The sequence below is a fragment of the Pteropus alecto genome, unplaced genomic scaffold (genome assembly GCF_000325575.1).
Source record: "Pteropus alecto unplaced genomic scaffold, ASM32557v1 scaffold75, whole genome shotgun sequence".
NCBI lineage: Eukaryota > Metazoa > Chordata > Mammalia > Chiroptera > Pteropodidae > Pteropus > Pteropus alecto.
The window spans coordinates 14550232-14574787 of record NW_006440638.1 but is presented as its reverse complement, the minus strand read 5'-3'; the positions used below and the strand labels follow the sequence as shown (position 1 = coordinate 14574787).

The following is a 24556-nucleotide window of genomic DNA, read 5'->3' as shown; positions in this document are numbered from 1 at the left end:
GGGCTGAGGACAGTGATCCAAAGCTAGGTTCAAATCATTCCTCAATCCTTTTCCTTTAATCATTTCCTTTTTCCTGATCAGTTAATACACATCTACAATATGAAAAGCCAGGAAGAGTGCATTTGAAGAGGAAGGTGTATTGTACGCTTTGGGGGATTCCATCTCACAACCAAGAGCATTGCTAACTTCTAGAGAGAGGTGGAAAATTGGCTCTGAAGCCCAACATACAGTTTTTAGAGAATTGTATATTTAGTTTCAAAGTTTCTTAGGCACATTCAGCTACTTTTAGAATTTGTCTTTCTGGGGACTGTGAAGACAGTTACGCAATTGAGACATCTTTTGGAAAGGGTGACAAAATTAACATGGGAGACATTGAAACTGAGTAGGCTCTTCCATCATAATTTGGACCTTGAGGATAACATATGTGCGAAAATGTATTATAATTCCTTTACACTTCAGCACATTTGCCTGAGTTTGTATCACTGGATGTAACGTCATGGATGAGGAATTTTTTAAAAAGGAGTTAAAGTCTTTTGGAATTCAACAGGTAGATATGGTGGGAAGCTTCCATACTCAAATTCAAGGTCTTGATTAAGTTTAGCCCAACTCTTAGGACAACTCTCATGAGAAAGGCATCAAACAGCAGGTATGAAGAAAGCTCTGCATAGCTTGCAACAGAAATCTCATGCAAGGTATTAGGGAAAGTTTAATTTGTTCATTATAAGAGCCAGAGAAAAACAATTAGAGACCAAGCTTTGAGTGAAGACATTCAAAATTAATTAAATAACACACAGCCTCCCACCTAACATATCTGCTATTTATTCTAGAAAGTGAAATTCTGGAATCCTGAGAATATCACTGGGTGCGTGGGGACAGTCAAAATGTAGATCTGAAGAAAAGAACTTGGGATCTCTTTTCCCCTCTCTGCCTTTCTTTTTATTTTTAAATTAAGCATAAAAAACTCTAAAATTAATTTTAAAAACAAAAAACCTTGACTTGATGTCATGTCACCCATCTATGACATGCTGTGATAACTGTATTAAAGCAGCTCACAAAAGCACTGTTAGTAATGGGTGTTTGTTACTGCAGCCACACATGCATAGACCTGCTGATTTATAGTCTCCTAATGCAGGAGTCCCCAACCCCCGGGCCATGGACTGGTACCGGTTTGTGGCCTGTTAGGAACAGGGCCACAAAGGAGGTGAGCGGTGGGTGAGGGACTGAAGCTTTATCTGTTATTTGCAGCTGCTACCCAGAGCTAGCATCACTGCCTCAGCTCCACCTCAGATCATCAGGCATTTCTCATAGGAGTACCGGTCCTCGATGCCACAAAGGTTGGGGACCGCTGTGACCTAATGGACAAACCTTAGAGAGAATGGCTTTAGCAGGAAGCAATGGACAAGACTAAATGGAAGCAAGGGAATTCTATGGGAGCAGAAAGCTAAAGGGATGGAACGCCTAGCTGATCCTAGTCAGCAAGTGACCCGTGGCCACCGGTCATCTGATTCCTTGTGGATGAGTCACCTGGACATAGAGCTGAGGTAAATTTCAAAGCCTGCATAACCCTTTCTGCCTCCTACCATATTCCATATTAATCAACAAAATGTGCTTGGGGAATAACAAATAACTTTTTATTTAATGAAGAAGGTAGATCATTTTTGGAGTACATATTTATAATCCATTCGATCAGAAATAGATTCACGAATTACTATTTCTGGGAATCACCTGGATTCCTATTTGTCTCTGCCAGTGCACCCAGCAGAGAGTTAACTTTCTGATAGGGTGACGACCATGTTTCTCCATACTCTGCTGAAATCCCCAAAACCTGGATGAGATAGGAAAATTACCCCTGCTAGAATTAAAGAGCAATGAAGACAAATGAATTTTAGCTCAGATTTCAATCAGATTCTTAACCAAGGAACAGTAAAAATACCATTTAAAATTAAACTTAAAAAACTTCAGATAGGGATAGAGCAGCAAAAGGACACAGATAAGGTAGAAAGGGCATTTCATGTAACATGTTTACTCCTTACACTTCTATTTTTCTTAAGCATTTTACAATCACATGCTCCTTTTAAAGCTCTTACATCTTCTGATGCTACCGCTATTAACGACATCTTACTCAGGACCTTGCAAAAGGCTTTCACTAGCAAGACTTCCTCATACTACACTGTCGAGGGGTCGCTCTGCAAATTTCTGGCAAATTTCACGTATGCTTTAAGTTGTGTGCGTGTGAACACGCATTCAGAAAGGAAGCTGAACGGATAAAAAAAAAAAAACAAAAAACCTCAACCTTCGGGAGGGGAAAATCTACCAAATAAACTGCATCCCCAATTAAGACTTTAATTACCTGAAGCGAAAAGCATGGAAGCATTTCTGTTAATGAGATTTTGGCTGCCTTTCATTGGCATCCTTGGAAACACCGCGGAAAAGAATGGTCAACACTCACCGAAAGTCGTGCCTGCTTCGGGCCTGCTCACCGACGACACGATGACGAAGCCAAAGCCCTCGTTCTCCCCGCGCCGGATCTCCACGTCGTAGGGCTGCACCACAGTGCTCACCACGCCACTGCCGCCACCCCCGCCACTGCCGATGCCGCTGGTGCTGCCGCTGCCCGAGCTCACCGTGTTCAAGGAGTTCTGGCTGCCCTGCGGGGTGCGTTTCTCCTCGGTCAGCGAGGCCGGCTGGGTGCTACTGTGATGAGAGGAGGCTGGCGAGGGCACCTCGTTCTCTGTTTTGGGGGCTGTACAAGAGATGCGCCTCTCAGTTACCTGACTTGGCCAAAAACATGCCCCGCCACTCCTTCCTCCTTCTCCCCGCAACTCCACAACATGTAAGAAATCAAGAGATTGAAGTAAGAGAGCACCTAGCCTCACAGACCTGAGATACAAGAATTTAAAACAGCTTCTTGAGAAAAGTGTTTACTATTCAGTCTCTACTGACATCGATCCCACAGAAAAACACCAAAATGGACACCAAATCGTGTATCGTCCATAGCATACTATACATCAACATCCACACTCTGACTCAAGTTTGCAGCAAGATTGGCCCACTCTGCAATCCTCCCAGTGCACAAATCAAAGGCAAACGTATACGAAATGGAGGTGTGGCCCACACCTATGATGATCACCACATCTTTACCTCAGAGATAGGACCCTGGCTGCACATTCATATTGTCATCACCCTCAAGTCACAGTTCTGCTCAGCTTTCCAAACAGTCTTTGCTTTTGATTTTTCTGTTAGTCACAAGATCGAAAGCTGACAGTACCATTAATGTTGCCATACTGTGGGATTCCTGACAAAGCTTGTCAGAAGTAGACAGTTTCTCTTCCTAGCTTCCAGATGTCAATGATCTACTCTGATCACACAACTGGATACTATTTCATGGAATCATCTGGGTTCAGTTCTAAAATCCTCAGATTTCCAGTTTTACTAAATTCCAGTGTTATTGCTTTGTCAGGTGACGAGGTAAAGCACTCTTATATAGCCACAATAGTTGGAGGAACCAACTTATGTTTCATGCCAAAAGCAAACTGTGTATTCAGGTTTTGGATAAGACTGTATTTATTCCTGAAAGCTTCTCCTTTCATAAATTTCTTTTTTATTGTAGTAAAATACAGAGAACATAAAACTTATCATTTTAACCATTTTAAGTGTATAGTTCAGTGGCATTAAGTATAGTCACACTGTTGTGCAACCATCACCATCATCCATCTCCAGAAATTTTCCATTTTCCAAAACTGAAACTCTGTACCTAGTAAATGCTAACTAACCGTTTCCTCCTCCCCCAGCCCCGGGTAACCACCGTTTTACTCTTTGTCTCTATAAATTTGACTACTCTAGGTACCTCATGAAAATGGAATCATTTAACATTTATTCTTTTGTGACTGGCTTATTTCACTTAACCTAACGTCTCTTCATAGATTTAATGTACCTTTGACTCAGAGCTAAAAACCCAAAATATTTAAGATTCAAAAATAATTCCGAAACAAACATTTTTATTTAAGCCAGTGAAGTAAAATGTTTTCATCGCATTTCAAAAGCCATTTCTAACAGACTGCTATTGGCTGCATGGAATACTATGTTAAGAAATATTCTGAGGCCATAAGTGAGCTCTAGAGACCTTATTAAGTAACACTGTTTTCTATAGCAGTAGGTAGAACTCTCACATTGGAATCTGATATCTTAATTCTGTAATTAATTATATTGATTACTTCATTATAATTGATTAATTATATTGAATTACTTCTTCAGTAATTCAACTGATATAACACAATCTGCTTCTACTGCATTCTAGGTTCTGTCTTGAATATTTAGGAGTGGGGACAGCAGACAAAGATGAACCACCAACATATGTGCTTTCAGGAAGCTGGTGAGTGAAAGGAAAGGGCAGACACACAATGAGCTGTCTCTAAATGGCAGATTCTGATACAGAAGTAAATCCTGATGCACAAGAATGGCAAGAAGGAAATGCTAAAACCTGGAGGCAGTTGGAAGGAGGAGGAAATTTCTGAAGGTTTCACAGAGAAAAGTTATATTTGAGTTGGGCTTTGAAAGGGTATTATAGTATTTTGAGGACTCAAATACTTCGAAGCTTGTAGGAGGAAGGAATCAAGTAGAACTGGCCAGTTCTACAAATTGCATATATATATATATATAATATATATATATATTATATATATATATGAATATAATATAATCTCACCAGTTTAATACATATGACTATAGAGTAACTTTTTTATGAGCTTATTTTGAAGCACAAACCTAACTTCTGTTCTCTTAATTTGAAGTTACGATTCTCCTGACCATCATAATAACCTCTTTTGTTGAAAGTTATCATCAAATGAAGAAGATGACTAAGTTCTAGTTGGCAAGGGGTGGGGGAGGTAATATATATTCAACTAACCTTCTAGAAGTCTTTGCTGAACATGTATGAATGGTACTTTAAAGTACTTTGGAATGACGGTAGTTTTGCAAGTTTTGAGAGAACAAACCATCTGGAAATTCTGAGCTTAATCACATTTGCAAACATTTGCTAAAATAGATGCTTGAGGAGGCAGACACAGGAAGGGGTCCTTTTCTGTGCATAAAGTGACAGTGCACTGTCAGAAGGAACGAATAAGAAACTTACCTGCAAATACGACTTTACGTCGCACTGTAAGATTGACGTGGCCTTGCTTGGCAGCTTGTTGCATAAGCTGGACCACAAGCTGGTGTGATTTTCCAATTACTGGTGTCCCATCCACACAGATTAATTCATCCCCAGACCTCAGGCGGCCATCTGTATCAGCAGCACCCAGTGGTACAATGTGACCGATATAAATCTGTTGAATAATTGGATGATGGATGAAACACTGACCTTTTGTTTTACTATTATACTGATGGCCTTCACATCTCCAAGAATATTTCGATTCATTCATTCATGTCTGCATCCATGCCACAAACATTTACTGAGTGCCCACTGGGTACGAGGCATTGTGCTAGGTGCTATAATAATTCTTAAATAGTGAGAAAAGACTTTTTCTTGTTTGTTTCCTTTACACTTATCTGCAGTCTGGTGATGATTCATTTTTCTTCTCCTTTGCATAAATAAATCACTTTATTCCTTTCATTTGCAAAACCATTTCTCCTTTTCTATCTACTTACGAACTCCCCCCACCCCTTTGAAGTGGGTAAAGGGGATCAAATATATGGTAGCTAAAGGAAACTGGACTTTGGGTGGTAAACACACAATAGAATATACAGATGTCAAATGATAATGTACATCTGAAAATTATATAATTGTGTTAACCAATGTTACCCCAATAGACTTGATTAAAAAAAAAAAGAACCCTCCTTTCAGAAAACTCTAATTATAATACCAATACTACTTTTCTTTAAAGGTCCAGCACTGTGCCTAACATTGGTGAATGAACAATAAATATTATTAAATGAAGGAACGAATCAAGCCAAGTCTGGTCTGACAGCATCTCCATATCTGTATTCTTTTAGCACCTGCATATGAGCAGTCTTTATATTTAGGGTATTGCTATTATATTTACCATCCATTAAACGTTAGTTAAAACATTTTTGCTCTCTTTGTCTTCTCACTATATAATAATGCTACAGTTACCTTTACATGACATTTATAGTTTTAAAAGAACTTTGACAAAAGAGTAGTTAAAAATATGGACTGGAATCAGCTCCTTTCCAGTCCTTCCATTTATTAACTCTGTGATCTTGGGTAAGTTAATTAACCTTTCTATGTCTTTATTTTATGATTTGAAAAATGGAGATAAATTCATGGATTTCATGGATAAATGAAAGAATGTATGTTAAAAGCTTTTGGTGCAGCATTTGGCACATAGTAAGAACTCAATAAATAACAGCTATATTTTTTATTATGATGAGGGAATTAATAATACTTATCTTTAGTTCTCTTTTTCCCTTTCAGAAAGATTCTGTGATGCAATACTAAGTTTATTCTAGAGATGAGGCCCAGAGCAGTTAAATGTCTCTGGACCCTCGTTTAGGGTTCTTTCTCTACTTCTGTAAGGACGGTGGCCCTACTTTCTCTAATCTATCATGATGCCTTGAGAAGTGTTCTCAATACACTAGCTACTCAATATATAAAGCCAACTACTTGCTGGCAGATTTAGCAGAATTGGCCAGAAGGATCAGGCCACTGTTTTCTTAGATGATAACTATTCCTTTTATGCTTTTTGGTTTTTTTCTTTGATGGGGGGCTGCAGATGCTGTAGCTGCCACTTTTCACAAATATGAATGCGAATTTTTTAGAAAGGATCTAGTCACTTTTTCCTCAAGAAAGAAAAGCTCCACGAAATCTAATGAATAACCCCAACTATCTTGACATGAAACAGTCAGTGTTGCACCCAGTTGAGCTCAAATCTTGATGATTTGTCACTGCTGCCAATTTGCTTTAAAGTCTTAGAAAACAGCACTGAGGGAGAGAGGTAGACCAAAGACTCACAGGTTCTCCTGGTTCATTTCCACCGAGAATCCTAAATCCAAATCCAGTCTCTTTCCTCCAGAGGAAGATGTCCTGTTCTTGGTAATCTGGAACTTCAGAGAAGAGAGAAGGAAGAGAGATTACTTCTCTGATGAAATAAATCATACCCCTCAGGTTACACAGTTACGGGACTGGTATTGATGGAGCTTGAGCAGATGACAGCTTTCCAACACAGACAAGGAAACAAAAATAGTCTGGACGGGTGAAATAACAGGACACTGGGCAAAAGTAACAGTGGGAGTAGTCACTGAGCCTTAAGTTTTTTGAAAGGACTAATCACTGTTTGATCATTCTAAATCAAGCCTAAGTCATTATCCTTGACTAAGCCAGAAATCCACATTGACTGCTCTCCTTGGTACTGTTGCAAGGCGAATTAAAATCACCAGGCACCGCACCATACAGTGGGTGCCCGTGTCCAAAAAGAGAGCTCGTGTTAAGTCAGAGTGACCTCTGAAGCAAAGGCTGGCTCTGAGGATTCAGAAGCCCTGTTAAGTCACCTGATGTTCTAGCAATTAAAAGAAGAAAGGAAAGAGCCTGGGGTAAAGTGTTTTCTATTTTAAAAAAATCATTAAAAAATCCATTAAAAAAAGTTCTTCCTCCCTCAGAAAAGCAATGCCAATAATTTGATTGGGTAGATCATATTTGCCAAAAAGTTACTCTTGAACATACGAGTATTTCCAAATTTACAAAGTTTATGATTTCAGTACTATTACCAAAAGTAGCCAGCCTTCCATATTTTTAACATTAATGGTAACAACAAAATTGTTCTGTATCAAGGAATCGTATTTCAACATTAAAATGACTGTTTTACTCCAGAACTTGCCTATAATATTTCAACATTATAAGTATCAATTGATCATTCAATAACTTGATTTTACTTTTAAAACCCAATAATAGTTCAGGGTCTTAAAATGCAAAGTCTTATTTTTTTAAAAAGAAGTAACTTCTATAAAAACACGCTTACTGTACATGAAATTCTTCTATATACCACTCTGTTACTTAACTAAGGTAATAAAAAAGGGTTACTTCTATTAAATTCTTATTTAATATTTTAATGTATAAATAGCATTTTATAGTCTATAAAATGACATATCTTTTATCTAAATAGAAAAAATAGTTTAGTGGCAGTGAATCTTAAAAAAGGGGATTTTCAAATATTGTTCTGCAAACTTCCTGGTTTATTTAATTAATTGGATTTTAGGCTGAAGGAGTGTGTAGGCCTGAGAATTTAATTCTCGTCTTCTCCAATTTTGTACAGTGGGGCTAGAGAGGAAGAAGGCAGTTGTTTAGATTTCAAGTTGGAGAGAGATGTCCTTTCTCAGTGACTCACCCACGAGTTTAAAATGCATAGTGAATGAATACACCAAGAGAGAAGAAGCTAAATAAAACAGGTCAGTACAAGTTAGAGGAGTCTGAATCCAGTATTTTTGCTTGAGCTATCTTAATGCCATGGCTTTAAATGGTTCTTTTTTATTCAATGCTATTATTATTATTATTATTATTATTATTATTATTATTATTATCATCATCATCATTATAATTGCTAAGGCTAAGCTGCAACACGCCATGGAACATGGAGTTAAGCTACATCATGGTACTCCCATAAACGTGATTCGAGAATGATATTTTCCTGAGCACGCTAAGGTAACAATATTTTCTTTCTTTTCGAGTAGCTGGCTAAAGGGTATTTACTGTAATAGCCTCACTGAAACAATGAATTAAATCACATTGGATCTCCATCTTTGGTTCACTCAAGCAGGAGAATTATTACCAAAATAGACCATGGATGCTTTCCAGTCAGCACTAGGTTCCTGGCAGAGTCTGCTTTAAGTCTGCAGAGCCTCTCTGCGAACAAGGAAAGGGCTCTGCTGAGACCTCCAGCCCAGGCCCATTTTTCTCAGCCTCATTTAACACAGGAACACTTGCCCATCCCTACGGTGACATCAAATACAGCTAGTTTTTGTCTTATATTGCTCATTTGGTATAAGCTATCAGGATATGGGTGCTTATGGCCAACAGTCTTAGGTTTACCATACAGTTTAGTTCCTAGGCAAAAAGCATTTGTTTCTCTCTGAAAATCAGTTGGAGAAATGGTGAATTTATTTAAAGAGCTTCCTGTTGGAAAACAAGATGCCCAAATGACACCAAGGGTGTTGAAGACACCAACAGTGAGCCAGGGAGAGACGGACACCAACACGATACACCAACACATAGGGCTGTTACAAAGAAAGTCTTTTGGCACCTTAACTTTGGCATTTTAACAATTATACTCTCCCACCAACCAAATGCCATGACTTTGGTGGCAAATCAGTACTGCAACATATTACAGAATTACAGAATTTCTCTCTTTTGTGTCCTCTGCTGCCACTTCCTGCCAGGGGCACTGAAGTCTCTAGACTACTCCTCCAAAATGGTTTGTTCTCTTCTTTATTTCAGGCAAATTCTATTATAATTAAATTTTTCAGAGGTAGCAGTGTAGAACCATCTTTCTGATGTTTACATCGCCTTGTTTTTCTTTTGATGGAGGCTAAATCAAAAAGAGCTAAGACGATCTCATACGGCTTTCTTGATTTTTAAGCCCTTGCACAGGAGACAATATCTGCAGTTAACATGCTTTGGGAATGCCAGCAGCAAATTCAACAGAGTGGTCCAAAGACTTCCTTTGATAACTAGACGAATGGAATCACCAGGTTTGCAGAGAAACCTTCTGGTGTCTCCATTACCACAGACGCACACTTCCAGACTTATCTAAAACATGCCCACCACTTTGTTTCATCTTGTCTTTGGTCTGTGCCTGCTCAATGAGAGTACCAAAAACATTTGTTTGTGGCATTTCTCTTTCTGAGTTTCTCCCCAGCCCCCCAGACCAATGGGAACATCAAACAGGATGAATAATAATGGAGAAATGAAATGTTTTCAGCAGATCCTTACTCTGACATTCTCCAAAATTCGTAGAATTGATCTCTCTCTCTCTTTCACCCTTGCTCAATCCCGATGCAGGCGAAGGTGACATAGCTGGAATATTAATTTCACAATTTTGCAAAGCTTAATGTATGTGCTTTCTCTTAGTTCATTTTAATTTAGTTTTGATTGATAAGGAAAGTGCAGTTAAGCTTTTACAGTAAAGGTCATGGCTGCTGTGGATTTTAAAAGACGATTGTTTCATTCTGTTTTTTTAATTTTTTGTCATGGTGCTTTTCTTATCAAAAAGCTAGAATTTACAATTGTACAGTTGAAAATTTCATAGAACTCCCATTACCATCTTAGACTGTTCATATTTAATTATACTCTAAAGTACATGTACTTGTATGACCTTGTTTTAATCATGTCACGAACTTAAGATTTGTCTAAACCCTTATTTCCTTTTGAAAAAAATTAAGCACATTTCTGTCACTGCCACACTACAGCATTTATTTAAAAGACTATCAAGTTCCTGATGGAATTCATTCTTGTGCTAATACCTGTTCAGATGAATTCTAGGCAGTTCAACCACAACAGTCTTTTATTTAGAGACACAAATCATCGGATTTGCCCAAGATCTGAACACACACACACACAAATAAAAACTGTCATAATAGCTCTTAAAACTAGAAGTATACCCTAGCTCCTTATACCCACTATGATAAAGGAGCCCATTCACCAATTCCAAATTTGTAAGTATGTCTCTCCCAAGCAGGACAGGTTTATATTAGTTAATATGACGATTTTGATATCTTTTCTTTCCAAACTATTTTGTGAGCAAGCAAAATTTCAACAGGAAGTTTTAGATTTTCTTTTTATAGTAAGCACTAGTGGACACTAGCTAATTTTCCTGAACATTACCTAAGAAGATTGTATCACTGTCATTTTTAAAAACACGTGCACAATTGGCATGCTATCTAGAGAAAATACAAAACAGGCAACATGGCTTTTAAAGGACTTCCACGCTTGCCTTTGTTTTTAATTAAACATTTAAGCCCTTCAAAGGGATTTACTAACACATCTCCAATTCAGATTGACTCATCTGACACTGCTGTTTTGACAGATGGCCATATCAAGAATACGGTATTTTGCACAACATTTAGACCATGTGAAGGAATTAGATCAGAGACTATTAATCTTCATGTTGCCCTTCACCATAAAATGAAATATAAGAAAAATATATTTTCCCCAAAAGGGGGGGCTAAATTAAGGGTAAAATTAAGGTGCTATTGCTGACTTCAATTTTCCCGGAAAACTTTGCTCATTCTTATGTCTTGGCGGGGAGGGGGAGCAAATCACATCTTAACAGAGCTATACGCTATATTTTTTGTCTGTTTTATTTTTGAAAAGACTAGATGAAAAAATAACTGAAGGGAATGGCATAAACTAATCTGGAATAAAGCAAAATACGAATTAAAAGACAAGATTGATGTAGGTTCATTCATAGGTACTGTGAAAGAAGAAAATCTGACAGATCCTGAATAATTACCATTGGGGGAAAAGGTCTCATCATTATCCTTATTTAGTAGTGAGGAAGAAATCCAAGTGAATCTTAACATTAATTAGGTTGCTATAATCATTCAATTACAGAGCCTCCAATCACCAAAAAGAAATTGATTCTCACTTGTGCTGCCAGATCCTATTCCTTAGACGTCAAAGAAAGTGAAGGCACAAACTGGTATCATTCCACATATTTTAGTCTGACTGCCGCCTGAGCAATTTTGATGCTTAAAGCAGTTGGCTGTGGCAAGATTACATATTTTTCTTTTTTTGGGGGGGAGGGGAGGGGACTGAAAACTTTCTTAAAAATTGGATTAAATACCGAATTCTGAAGAAATTTTGCTTCCATAAAGGAGAAAATGGCATTTGAGCTGGAGCCTCCTATTAACAAAATGCATTAGAACTGTCTGTCAATCCACCATGCCTCTTGCCAGTACTTCAGAACATGATGTATTTTATCACAAAACTCAGTCATAAATGTGTATTATATTGAGAAAAGCAGGGGGACAGTCAATAAAGCAGTATCTCAACATCAACTGAAGTTGGGCCATTGATCGGAGAAGCTGCATGGTTAAAGAGAAATGTGAAGAGAATGTGAAAATACACCTCTTTGGAAAACATTTCGTCAGTGAAATCACTACAGTTAATGAGAAGACTCAGTGAGGAGAGACTCCAGGTTCATGCTTAGTAACTACTGCTTACGAGAGATGTTCCAAACGGAACTTCATTTCCTTTGGCCTGGCGTCACGGTTACTCTAGAGGTCTTTCCAGGCCAGGAACTAAATAAATTCCTTTTCAAATTATCTGGCTTTTGTCAGCAGAGTGAACCCTTAGCCAAAACAGCCAATTTAATTCTATGCACTGTTATAACAAGAAGGCAATGATTATTTCTCCCCTGAGGAAGAAAACAATGGAGGGGCCCCTGAGTGACTTCTAAAATCTGATAAGCAGCCAGACTCCAGACTTGCCTTGTGCCCCCTAACTGCTGAATTGCACCCAGTAATATGGCCAGCTTTCCTTCTCAGACAGGGATTCTGGCCTTTCTCCCCTGTTTTGTTTGGGTCACAGAGGAGTTGCTTCAGCCAGCCAAGGATATGCTTCACAGCCAGGTCCAAGTGGGCTGGCGAGAGGTTGGAACACCTCCCATGCGTCCACCACCTCTGTGCCATGACTCTCCAAGGGGGCTTTGTCTGAGAGACAGGCATAGTGTATGTGGCCATAAACCACACCTGTGCAGAGAGGGGACGGGGACAAAGAAGATGGCAAAATGATTCTCTTCTTTCTTCCAGTTTTAATCAGACCCTTCACCAAATATGGCCTCTTCTGTCATTAAACATTCTCGCCTATTCCATGCCAAAAAGAGAAACTGAAAGTGCCTTATAGTTGCTTCATCCTGACCAATCAAACTCATGAGAAAACGCCAGTAATAGCCACAGCCCAAAAAGGGCCCATTTGTATGCCCTGAGAGTAAAGCATTTTAGGAACTTTCATTGGCAATAAGCTAAATGAATATCACTTATGATGAATTGTCTTTTGAAATCATTTCATAATGAAAGGTCGGAAATTAAACATGAAGGCAAAAGTAGGCTTATAAGAGCCAAAAAGTTATGACATATGCCATCACTAGTTCATATTTATCGAAAAGGTAAAGCCAGCGGAACACATTTAACCACAGTATAAATAATTAAAGCACGAATCACTCACCATTTTTTTTTTTTTCATTTTAAAGGGAATGTTTAGAAAGACTGATAGTTACAGGAAAAGAAAAATTACCAGTATTCTTAAAAACTAAGAGACTACTAAGAAAGCATTTAATTTCTTATCATTACTCTTGTTATTCAAGTCAATCATATTTATGTCCTATTGTATATCAGAGCTGTTTCACAAGAGAATGCCACAATCTCCACGCAGGGAAGATTAATGAAACAGTACCTCTTCTCTACCACTTATTTTAACTGAAAGGAAAAATAAATCCATTTTTATCCAGGCTCTTTATCTGATGAGCATCTGTATTTACCCCTCCCCAAACTGAAGTCATAATGGAGCCTCCATGAATATCCATCAGATTCTATCCCTGCCCTGATAAGCTTTCACCTCTCACCTTGATTTAGCTTTATGCAGTCTACACACTGAAAATCTATTTTTAATATGCCTCAAGAGGAAGCTGAAGCCTTGAGGCAGGGTCTCGAAAAGACAGCAGCCAGGGTGCTACTCACGTCGGTTTTCATACATGCTCCTGGACTGGGCCCAGATTTTAAAAGGATCTGGTTTTTTCTGCCCAGAGCTGTCGGTCTGATCTGGAGCTGAGGCCTCTGCAGGTGAGTACTCGGGGAGCACCTGTGTGCCGTGGCTTGGGGATGCTGTGTGCAGGCTTCGGTGGCTGGAAACACTGTGCTGAGAACTATTCTGGCTGTCTTTTCTTTCCAGTGGTTGCTGAAAGTAAGCGAGTGAGAGGGGCAAGAAGAGAAGATTATTATTGGTTTTCTGAGTGGTGTTTTCCATCAGTTTGTCTTTGTTCAGCACTTCTGTGCACACATACATAAATATATCAACAACATTTTGGCTTCCACCTTCCTCCAGCTAATGCTGAATGCAGATAAATCCCCAGGTGATTGGCAGACAGAGAGAGGGGTGGGCCACTTGGAAAGACATAATCACAAACCGTACTGCTCTCTGGGCTGTGGCAGAAAACAAATCCAATTTTCATCATAGGCTCTTGGTTAAGACCTTGGGCTCATTTATGACAAGATGTATCAGTTTTAACATCCTTATTTTTTGACAAAATATGTGACACAAAATACCATAGTGTTTCAAATGTAAGGCTATGATATCCAAAAGAAAGACAATCAAGTCTAAAAATGCTTTTTAGGATTCCACGTCCTGCATCTTTCAATAATAAAATACCTGACTCTTATCTTAGGGTTTGGCGTCAGTTCTCCTAGACTATAAGAAAAAAAAGGCTGGATATTTAAAAAATCATGCCAAGCATTAAATGTGTACTTGCATGAAGAGCTTTCATAATTCTTAGCTAATCAATTTTGCAGGTATCACACCTTACTTCTTGATCTCCTGACAGTGCTGTGGGTTGAAAAACCAAGATCAAACTTTATATGGGAGTCAACATTCTTAGATTTGCAACTTGTCCAAAATTCAAGTAGTATTCAAAGGGAAAGAATTTCTTTTACATTTTAATAAAATAAGCAGGTTCCAGTTCCTTAGAACCTGCCCAGCAAAAGACCCTTCTCGTTTTATGAAATGTTCTTTAAATAAAGAGCAAAAACTTGTGGGAGGAAAATATCCACTGGGAAATAAAAAATTTTCAGTCCTTGGTTTTTCCAGTAAAAAGTTGTGGTAACCCCATGTGTTTAGTTTCTCCCATTCAAAACAAACTCTTGGAATCCTGTCTCTCACATGACAGACACTACGTCCCTACACTTTACCTGCTGAAGAGCATCATAAAAGGGCAGAGGACAGCCAGCCAGGGGCATCTCCATCCTCTCCTACAGACCTTGTATAGCTTATGCTTTTTAAGCAGTTTATAAGATCGTTGACCTAGAGAATTCCAAGTCTCTAAAGTTCTTTATAGGATCAAAATCTTCCCCTTGGTCTTACAATGAATCCTATCGAAACAGTTCTCTTCCTTACTTTCCCCCTAGGTATCCTCCATCTTTCATTTCTCGTATTAATGGAAATTTCCAAGGTGATTTTCTTTTAAATCTCAGGTCTCTCAATTCCCTCTCCCTTCAGTCCCTGATTTGAAATAAGTATCTGAAGGAAGCCGAAGGAGGACAAAAGCTTCCTTTGCCCTTGTCTTTCACAGATTACAATCTGAATATAGGTTTTGGCAAGAATTCAAAGTTGAGGACAATTGGGCGTGCATTTAATGAAGGTAAAATAGACCACTTAAAATTTTATTTGGTGTGCCTGTGGGAGAAATTTGAGGAGCACATTCTAAACTAGCAAAGAGGTCTAGGAAAAAATGTATGAGGGGTTTAATTTACTTAGACTCAAGGGGACAGCACACCCTAGGGAAGATGCCAGAAAAACACAATGACGTTTGGGTAGTGACAAATATCATCAGAACCCCATGTTACCATCATTCTCTTTTGAGGGTAATGTGTTCAGCACCAAAGGCCCGGACTCAAATCTGGCTGCTAACCTCTAATAGTGTCCTCCCCAAACAGTGAGTTTGGCTCTCAGGGCTCTTTCTGGCCACAGAGGTCAATACCTTGCCTTCTCACTTCCCCTGGAGACATGCTGAAGATTTTCAGAGTCAGAAAATATTAATGACAGATAGAATCTCCATTCTCTTTTGTATGTACATGGGAATTTGTTTTTCTCTTCACTGTGGTCTTTAAAAGGGTCTACACTATAAGCAAGCACGTCTTATACTATAGCATCAGCTCATTTTTGGTGCGTACACGAGCATAAATAGGAAAACGTGGGATTCAAGGTGTGTTTTTTCTCCTCTTTATACTTTCCTGTACTGCCTATTTTTTTACTATTATAATGAATAGAGAATGCTTTTTATTACCAAGACAAAATTTAAAGCTATTTTCACTTTGAAGTAAACCTTGGTAAAGAAAATTAATGGGGTCTGTTATTTTTAATTTTTACATTCAGGGAATACTTTGTTTTTGTTCACCTCTTGGGAGGGCGGCAGATACTTTTAAATGTAAAAGCAAATAATTCAATAGATAAAGGACCTACGAGTTTACTTTGAGAGTTGCATCACTCCCTTCAAATGCGCACTCTCTCCTGGTCCCTCAAATGAGTAGCAACTGCCAGAGTGTGAGGTCTGTCCATTGACACTAAATTCATTTCACAGTTAAGTCCCTGACCCTTGAAGCTCTAGACTCCTTCTTGCTGAGACTACTCTTCACAAAAACTCACCAGGACACAGGATCACCTGAGGGAAATGTCATACTTCCTTTCCTGGAAGTACTCTGCAGTCCCTGGAAACCTAATTTTAACCTCTTCCACTTGCTTCTTTTTGTGAACTGGAGAAAAAATATCTTTCTGGCAATACTGCCCCACTGAGTGAGTCTGATAAAAGACTGGATGGAACTTTCTCCTGCAGAGAATGCACATGTGCTTTTACATATGTACCCACAAATGCATGCAAACAGAGTTTACATGTCACCTCACGGTGTGCCAAGATCTTCAATGGCTGTGCCAGTGTAACAAATCTCTGGCATGGAGGACCAGAACTCTTGAATTTCACTGAAGAGATGGCTTTGCCATAAACAGAGTGTACACATAAAGTCTACTGGAAATGGTTAGAGCCATTTTTCAAATTTTAACACCCCTCTTACTTCCCCAATAAATGAGTCATTTAGATCCAATTTAAGACAAAATGACAGATAAAATCTGGAACAAGTTTGCAAAACTGCCTCTCAATCAAACCACACTTCTGCAATCCTTTCAAATGCCATCTAAACTTTGTTCCTAAATTTGGAAAATAAAAAGCAGCATCCTGAAAAAGCATTCTAAAAACTGTGCCATCACTGAACTTTCACTAAATGGCATATTCTAACCCATACTAATGGGCTAAGTATACAATAATCTGGAATGCTTTTAGATTTTCCCCCAGATAAGATTTAACCTCACTTTATGTTCCTTCTCAAGTTCAATTATGAGGATTACTTAATTTGAAGATGCAGTCTGTATTTAATATCTTGTTGGCTAGCACTCTGGGCTTTCTGAAGCTATGCTCTCTCTGGTGGAAAAGTTCAAAATATCCCTTTTTATTTTCTGTGAGAATTCACTTAGCTATGACATTGTCTTTTATCTAATTAGAGCCCAGAACTATCCAAGAGAAAAGCTATGTTTATACATCTCTCAAATTACAGTCAACTTATATGCCTCTTCGGCAGTCTGGATTATCTCCCGGAAGACTTGGGACATGAGAACAAATTCACTTCTGAACTAGTTATAACACAGGATAAGATCTGCATCTAATGTGATTGTCTTTCACCTCATTTTCTAGGTGAAAAACTGGCTCAAAGACAAGTAAGTGTCTGTATTTAAGACACACTTTAAGTCTGTTAAGTAATCCCATGCATACTAATAACATGAGTGGAGGAAGCACCTACTACACCAATGATAGAACTTCCAGCCTCCGTTCTCTTGAGAAACTACCTGCCATACATCTATTCATTCATCCAATAAATACACACTGTTCACCTACTGTGAGCCAGATTCTAAGGGATACAATGTGTAAACAAGGAAGAGATGGTAGCTGAGCTCTTAGAATTTATATCTCAGTGTGTATCTAAGGGTATATGTGTACGTGTGTGTGTGTGCGTGTTTGGATATTAATCAAATAATCCTAACAGATTGATAACATATTGCAATGTCCTTTAGGTAGGTAGTAAGGAGAGGCCTCTGGAAGAACATTCCAGTAATAGAAACATATGTGCTAAGCCTTTGAAGCCAAATTGAGTTTGGACCGTTTGAAGAAGTGAGAAGGCTAGTGTGGTGTAGCAAGGGGCTGGGGCAGTCTGTGGGCTTGGAGACTAAATAATGTAAGGGCCTTGTGGGCTACTTTAAGGAGATTGGGTTTCATTCTTAGTTCAGGGAAGGAGAAATCCATTAGTGAAGTTAAAGCGGGTATGCACCAGGAGCCAATTCACTTCCAGAGAGTTTGGTCTGGCTACCGGGTGATGAAAAGGTTGGTGGGGATAGTAGTGAAAGCGAGAGCCAGTAAGGAAACTGCTGAGCAGTCTTCATGAAGGACTTGAAGTGGTTTATGCTAGGGGAGTAGTATGACAAAGGAGAGGAACAAGTGAAGTTAAAAGACATTTTGGTGCCAGAGTCAATAGGTATTGCTGACAGACTGCGTGGGGGAAAGGAGCAGGAGGAGGAAGAAGAGATCTTAGAAACAGGAACATCCACCTCCCAGGTCTCCGGCTTGAGCAACTGGATGGAAATGAGTGGCACATATGGATATTTCCAATGTTAGCTATTGTTACTATGCTGATATTTCTGAATTGAGATTTTTATTTCTGAATGTTAAACCAGAGCCAACTAGGAAGAAATAAATGGGCTTAATTTGTACTTCTTAATTCTTTCACCTTTTTTTTCACCCAGCCACCCAACACCCTCCCATCTAGCAATCACCAGTTTGTACTCTGTATCTATGAGTCTGTTTTCATTTTGTTTCTTAGTTCATTTTGTTCTTTAGATTCAACTTATAAGTGAAATCATCTGGTATTTGTTTTTCTCTGTCTGACATATTTCACTTAGCATAATCCATGTCATTACAAATGGTAAGAATATGAAGTACAGCACAGAGAATATAGTCAATAATTTTGTAATGGCTATGTATAGTGCCAGGTGGGTACTAGACTAATTGGGGGATCATTTCGTGAATTATATAAATGTCTAACCACTATGCTGTACACCTGAAACTAATATAAAATAATTATAATTATAAAAAAGTTGCTAATTTAATTAAAAATGGGCTTAATTTTGAAAACTCCATAGAGGTCCTTGGCCACATATCAGCCATGAACTTGTGTCATAAGACTTTTTAAAATAAAACTGTATCAACCTCCCTAAAATGAATGATTTCCTTACTACTGACAGGCCAGGGAAACTGGGGAGATGCAATGATTTTTATAAATTGAAAAGAGGAAAAAAAGTCAGCTCATCAGTATTTCATAGAATCATTTCAAAATGAAGGTACTTATAAAATGAGCTGAAAATATTTGCTTGGAAGAGCAAATGAATACAGACAGCACTTAGGAGCTTTAATGATGAAAAGAGTTCATGTGGCTTAAAAATGACAAATCGATCCATTTTAAAGCAAAATTATTTACAGTTCACTTATCTGCCAAGACTGAAGGCCACTGCAGTGATTTACATGGACAACAGGAAAAACTCCAAGTGCTGATGAGATATTAGGCCAATGTCATTAAAGGTTGTATGAAAATCAGAGACTCAAATACGAGGCAAAGCAGAGGATGGTCTGGTCCTTTTTGTCTCTTCTTTTTATCATTTATGGGTCTAGGTTAAATGACTTCTTCCAAAAAAGGCAGGCCAGAGGAGTTAATGGAGAAGAAAAGGGAGGTATTGATTGGATATGAAAATGAATTCTAGTTCACAATGAATGTTTTAAAGAAATCTAATACAACAGCGAAGGCTCTTCTCTAGGGCTCCAAAAGGCTGAGGGTATGGGTTGCTGTGGGAGGTGAGAGGCGAAGAGACTTATTTAAGTTGCCTTAATCTTTCTTCCATTTACTTCTCTCCCTGCAGTCTGTAGGAGCTTTGATGGGTTGTATTATTGTCCTGATTAAAGGACAAGTGGCATCAGGGTGCTGAGACAATTGGGAGAGTTTCAGAAAGAGGCAGGATACATAAAACTGGATGATTCAGGCAGGGGTCACTCACTGTGAACATTATCTAAGAGATCTCTCTCTCACACCTCTTAATGACTAGTTGTCAGCAATGTCTTTAGCATCCTTTCCAGGACAAAGGGCTGGCAGGCAATGAAACAGAAACCTGTCACTATTGCTACCTTCCATCTTGCTGCATTTGCTACAAAGAGGGTGCTGAAGAGACTGCCTTGCCCATCATTCACTGTACCGCATATGAAAACTGTGAGTTTTTTAGTAACTGAGAACATTGTGTCTTCCTAGTAAATATGGTATGCTTTCTTTGATCTGACATAGTGAATAATGTAGTTTCCTACATTGCTCAGGCTGCTGGGGAACTCGGAGGAATCCCATAGCTCAATCATAGCATCTAATTCAGTCTTGGGTTTTTTCTATGGCTCTGTAAGGCTACTTAACTTAGGTTAACTGTAATTTAGAGCTGAGTGATTTTCATTAAGGGTGTACTTGGTTCTGCTTTAACTTTTGAAAGTATGTGCCCATCAGACTTTAAGCCCCACAAGGAGGGTCTGTACAGATCTGCCTGTTTGCGCAGTTGTCTCCTCTTAGATGCATGAGCAAGGACGCTTTCTATTTTAGTTCTCGTTGTATACTGGTACCAGGTCTGACACAGAGAGGATACTCAGTAAACACTTAACTGTTGAAAGAAATGCATAAAACAATTTTGTTGATGAATCTTATTTTTTAAGAAAGCAATAGATAAATTGGTTGTTTGTAAGGTTCAAAATTAAAAAAAAAAAGGCGCCTTGACATCTTACTTATTATAGTATTTCCAATGTCTCACACAGATCCTGGCACTTAGTTGGTTCTCCATACTAGTTTGCTGAATAAATAGATAAATGGATGGATGGATGGATGAATGAACAAAAGATAAATGTATTGACAGATAAATGGATAGATAAATGGATGGACAGATGGATAAATGATCAGATGGACAGATGAAGAAAGGGAGAAACAGAAGCACTAGTGGGAAACAGAAGCACTAGTGGGAAATGAACTAGTGAGAAAACAAATATTAACTTAAAATTCAGGGTTTGGCATGACAGAGTTTTAAATTCTCACACACAAAATCGTGTGTGATCTAGACCAAGAGTCTCAGTTAAATAAGTTTCCAGTCAGGATGATTAAATTGGACCACAGAATCAGTTTCCCAGTAAAGCCTAAAACCTGACAGCAAATATGTCTTATTTTTGTCTCTGTCATTTGGCAGAAAAATCTGTTATGGATGTCCCAATATTAAAATTAATAAAATTTCATTAAGACACTGCCATTGTCCCCAATGACTATATAAACCATAAATTCAACATTTAAACTAAATCTAGTAGGTGAAATTGTTTATTAAGAGTAAGCTGTAGAGACTATCCAGGAGGGTAAACAAGATCAAAAAGATAAGTCCTTCTGTTCTAATAAAAACCCAACTACTCAATTATTGAAAACATTTTTTTTTTTTTTAAAGGTATGAAGGCAAAAGGAAGCTGTCAGTCACATGAGCAAGCCAACAATGTCAGGAGCCTCTGAGAAAAAAGAAAAAAACATGGTTCTGGGTTAAGACAGTATATTCACAGAGCCGATGGTAAATGTAAGTGTATCACAACACAGGCCTTTCATTACATAGCCTGCATCACTGACACTGTCTGTCATGTGAATGGCTTTTGGAACCATGACTTGCAGCTTCCCCAAGGATTTCCTCAGACCCCACCAGAAAAATCCCATAATCATTTGTCTCTCTGGCAGGACATCATCAAAATTCAAACCGGGAAAGGGAAACAGCTTTCAACTCACCTATAAGGAGCTCCCACTGATCACAGATGTTAGCAATGCTCCACCAGAAACAGCATCCCTTGGCTGACAGCCCCCAAATTTTGAACAGCAGCTGCCAGAGTGTGCCAGCAATGCTGTGAAAACCATCATCCCTGTCCTGGCACAGAAATCGGGTAAGGACAAGCACCAAGCTGGGGGCTCGCTTTTCTCTAACCCAATAACATCCCAGCTCTTGGCTTGTGGTAATTAAGAGCCAGCAGACTTGGGCAAAGCAGTTAAGAGAGCTTTTTTTCTCTAGAAATGAAGCCTGAGTAATTGGCTTGCTGCTTGCTAATGACATGGCTTCTACAAAAATAAACTGTCATAGGGAATTCTTCCAACTGACTTAGTGAATGCAGGCGCTATACCTGTTTGATACACATCGAGTTCAGTAGGGAATTCCAAAACACTTTGGGGAAGAAGAGATGCAGATCGATCTACAAAAATCCTCTAGCACAGTAAGTTTAAATGGGATGCAAAACAGAAACACCATGCTACCCGATGTCATGTTGCCTGTGCAAAACTGTTGTATGTCCCCCAGTACGTTCCTTGCCAAGATTCCATTCCATGTGGGGTGTGTAAAATAAGTCCATGCATCCTGCAGCATGGTTGGGGGTGGGGGAGAGAAAAGGATGGGTCCTGTTAACTCAAGCTCATGTGACACATCTTCCAGATTTGCTTCTGTTTTCTGAAGGCTGAATAGGTTTCTATGAACTAGGGATGGGGAGATGCATGTGCACACATGCACGCGCACGCGCGCGCCCACATACACACACACACACACACACACACACACACACACAGGTTTTGGCATCTGTGTGGTTCCAATGTGGGCACCTATCAGCACTTTTTCTGCCTGGACTTTAACACAAACTGGCAAGGGAAGCAGCCCTGAAGTCACGTGTTTCAATCACCATGGCACTATGGCATTGGAATCACATCAATTATTGCAGGTTTTTCTCTTTGGAGAACTTAGGAGTGGGGCTTCAGAATGCAGGAAGAAGCTCCCTCTCTCATCTCCTTAATAAACTTCTGCCTCTTGCTGCCAGGCTTGGAGATAGGTGGAAAGAATTCGGCTGCAGTGCCATGAGCTGCAAAGTTTTAAAGGTTCTCCTTTCCCTGCTGGCAGAAAGCTGCAAAATTTCCCTCCCCCAAATATTCTAAGCCACATGGAAGCACCCCTCTTTATCTTCATGTTAATGAATTGGGAAGCCTCTTCTACCCGGATCAATTTCTCAGGCATCGGAGTTCCAAATTTTGAGTTTTTAAGTAGCATTTTAATTTGTTGTCAGTGCTCTGAGAGCAGAAGCTCACACCACCAAGCAAAATACTACAGCCTCTAAGCTATTAGCTAACATGTCAACTAGGTAATGCATCTTCAGGGAAACCAGTTAGAAAGGACAGAAAAACATTGATTTTTTTTTTTTTAAATAATCCTATACCTGCAGCATAATGCTGCTAAAGCTAGCAAAACAACAAAGAACATTTCCACAGCAAGGAAATGTCTTATTCTTAGTGCTGGGGCAGTGGACATTATTCCATGTGAGCATGGACATATATACAGGGCAGAGCAGTTCTTACTCAAACCTCAGGCTTTTTAATTTTGTAAATAATTCATCATTCAGTGCTTAAGAAAGCTCGGAGGAGAGAATCTACCCATGTGAATGTCTGGAAACACCAGTTGAGAGCAAGGCTACCCAGGAAGCAGGTGGAACATTTTTTTTTTCCTCCTCCCAAAAGAAATAATAGCATTTCTATCAAGTTGAAACATCTAAGAAAGTCATTCTTTTGAATGAGAGTTGTAATGCATTTAAATAGAGAAGATTCCAATCATGCATTCTTTATCCAGGCTCCTGCAGCCTGCCCACAAATCACTAGACAGTCAAAGACAAACCCAAATACCTTCTGTACCAAATAGATCCCCAGAACTTAACAGAAGGAACCCTGGATTCTGTCTCTTCCATCCACTCTTAAACACATTTAGTGAAGTCAAGCCAGACAGCATCCCCTCCCACTGCCAACCGCCTCCCACAGCCCCAAAGCAGCACCAAGTAACTGACAAGTCCTTACCGACTTTGGGCTCTTCTTGGGAACCGGCAGCCCTGGAAAAAATGCAACAAGGAGGGGAGGGGGGGAAGAAATCATTAGCACATAAATGTTACCTTTTCCTTAAAGAACAATCCCCAGGTGTTTCATGGCAACCTAGCCATCTGCAGAGTTATGTCAGATTTCTCCCCAGCATCAGAGTTACCAGGCTGTTCATATCGAATCAAAGCAGAGGGAGGAGGAGAGCGAGAGGCAGGAGATCTATCTGCATTAGCTATGCTGACTTGTACTGCAGCAGCCTGGAGGCTGGGAAAAGAAATTCACAGACCTCAGCGGCCTGGGAAATTGAACACTTGGACAGAATCTCAAATGCTCTTCTGGATTAAGAGAGACTTAACTTACAATTAAGTCCAGGATATTTCCTTTAAACACAATCACTTGTCAATTGAAGCGGACCAATCAGGACAGAGGAAGGGGCATATATTTAGTTTCAGAGGAGTACATGGTTAAAATCTATTTTTTTTTTTTCCTTTTTCTTTTTTGTCTTTTCTTTCTGCCTTTCAGGAGAGGAAATGCCTTCTTTATTTGGATGAGCTGAATACCAGAACAAAGACAGATGCTCTTTTCCTAGCACAGAACAAATCCAAGTTGGTCTGAGACCTCCTCTGGATCTTGGACACACCTCACCATGTGTGTCTGTCATTCAAGCAAACTCCTATTTGGTTCGCTGGAAAAGACTCAGCTGGGATTAGCCCCTCAATAAGGAAAGAAGGTGGTTGGGGAGTGAAAAAGAAATTTCACAGAGCTGAGAGAAAGAAATAATAAGGGAGGAAAAGGAAGGTAA

At 39.1% G+C, this 24556-nt stretch overlaps 1 protein-coding gene across 14 annotated transcripts in view; it reads right to left on the bottom strand.

Annotated features, from left to right (window-relative positions):
- MAGI1 (membrane associated guanylate kinase, WW and PDZ domain containing 1) overlaps positions 1–24556 on the bottom strand; it is a 554323-nt gene that overhangs the window by 19424 nt on the left and 510343 nt on the right. For 11 of the 14 annotated variants that reach the window (XM_025050818.1, XM_025050820.1, XM_015593788.2 and 8 more), the window contains 6 exons: positions 23737–23768; positions 13687–13903; positions 9941–10024; positions 6971–7062; positions 5132–5324; positions 2450–2743 (listed from right to left, as the gene is read on the bottom strand). In XM_025050818.1, coding sequence (XP_024906586.1) covers positions 2450–2743; positions 5132–5324; positions 6971–7062; positions 9941–10024; positions 13687–13903; positions 23737–23768 — 912 coding nt within the window. The remainder of the gene's footprint in view (positions 1–2449; positions 2744–5131; positions 5325–6970; positions 7063–9940; positions 10025–13686; positions 13904–23736; positions 23769–24556) is intronic. The other 3 variants (XM_025050824.1, XM_015593784.2, XM_025050828.1) reach the window with 1 other exon arrangement.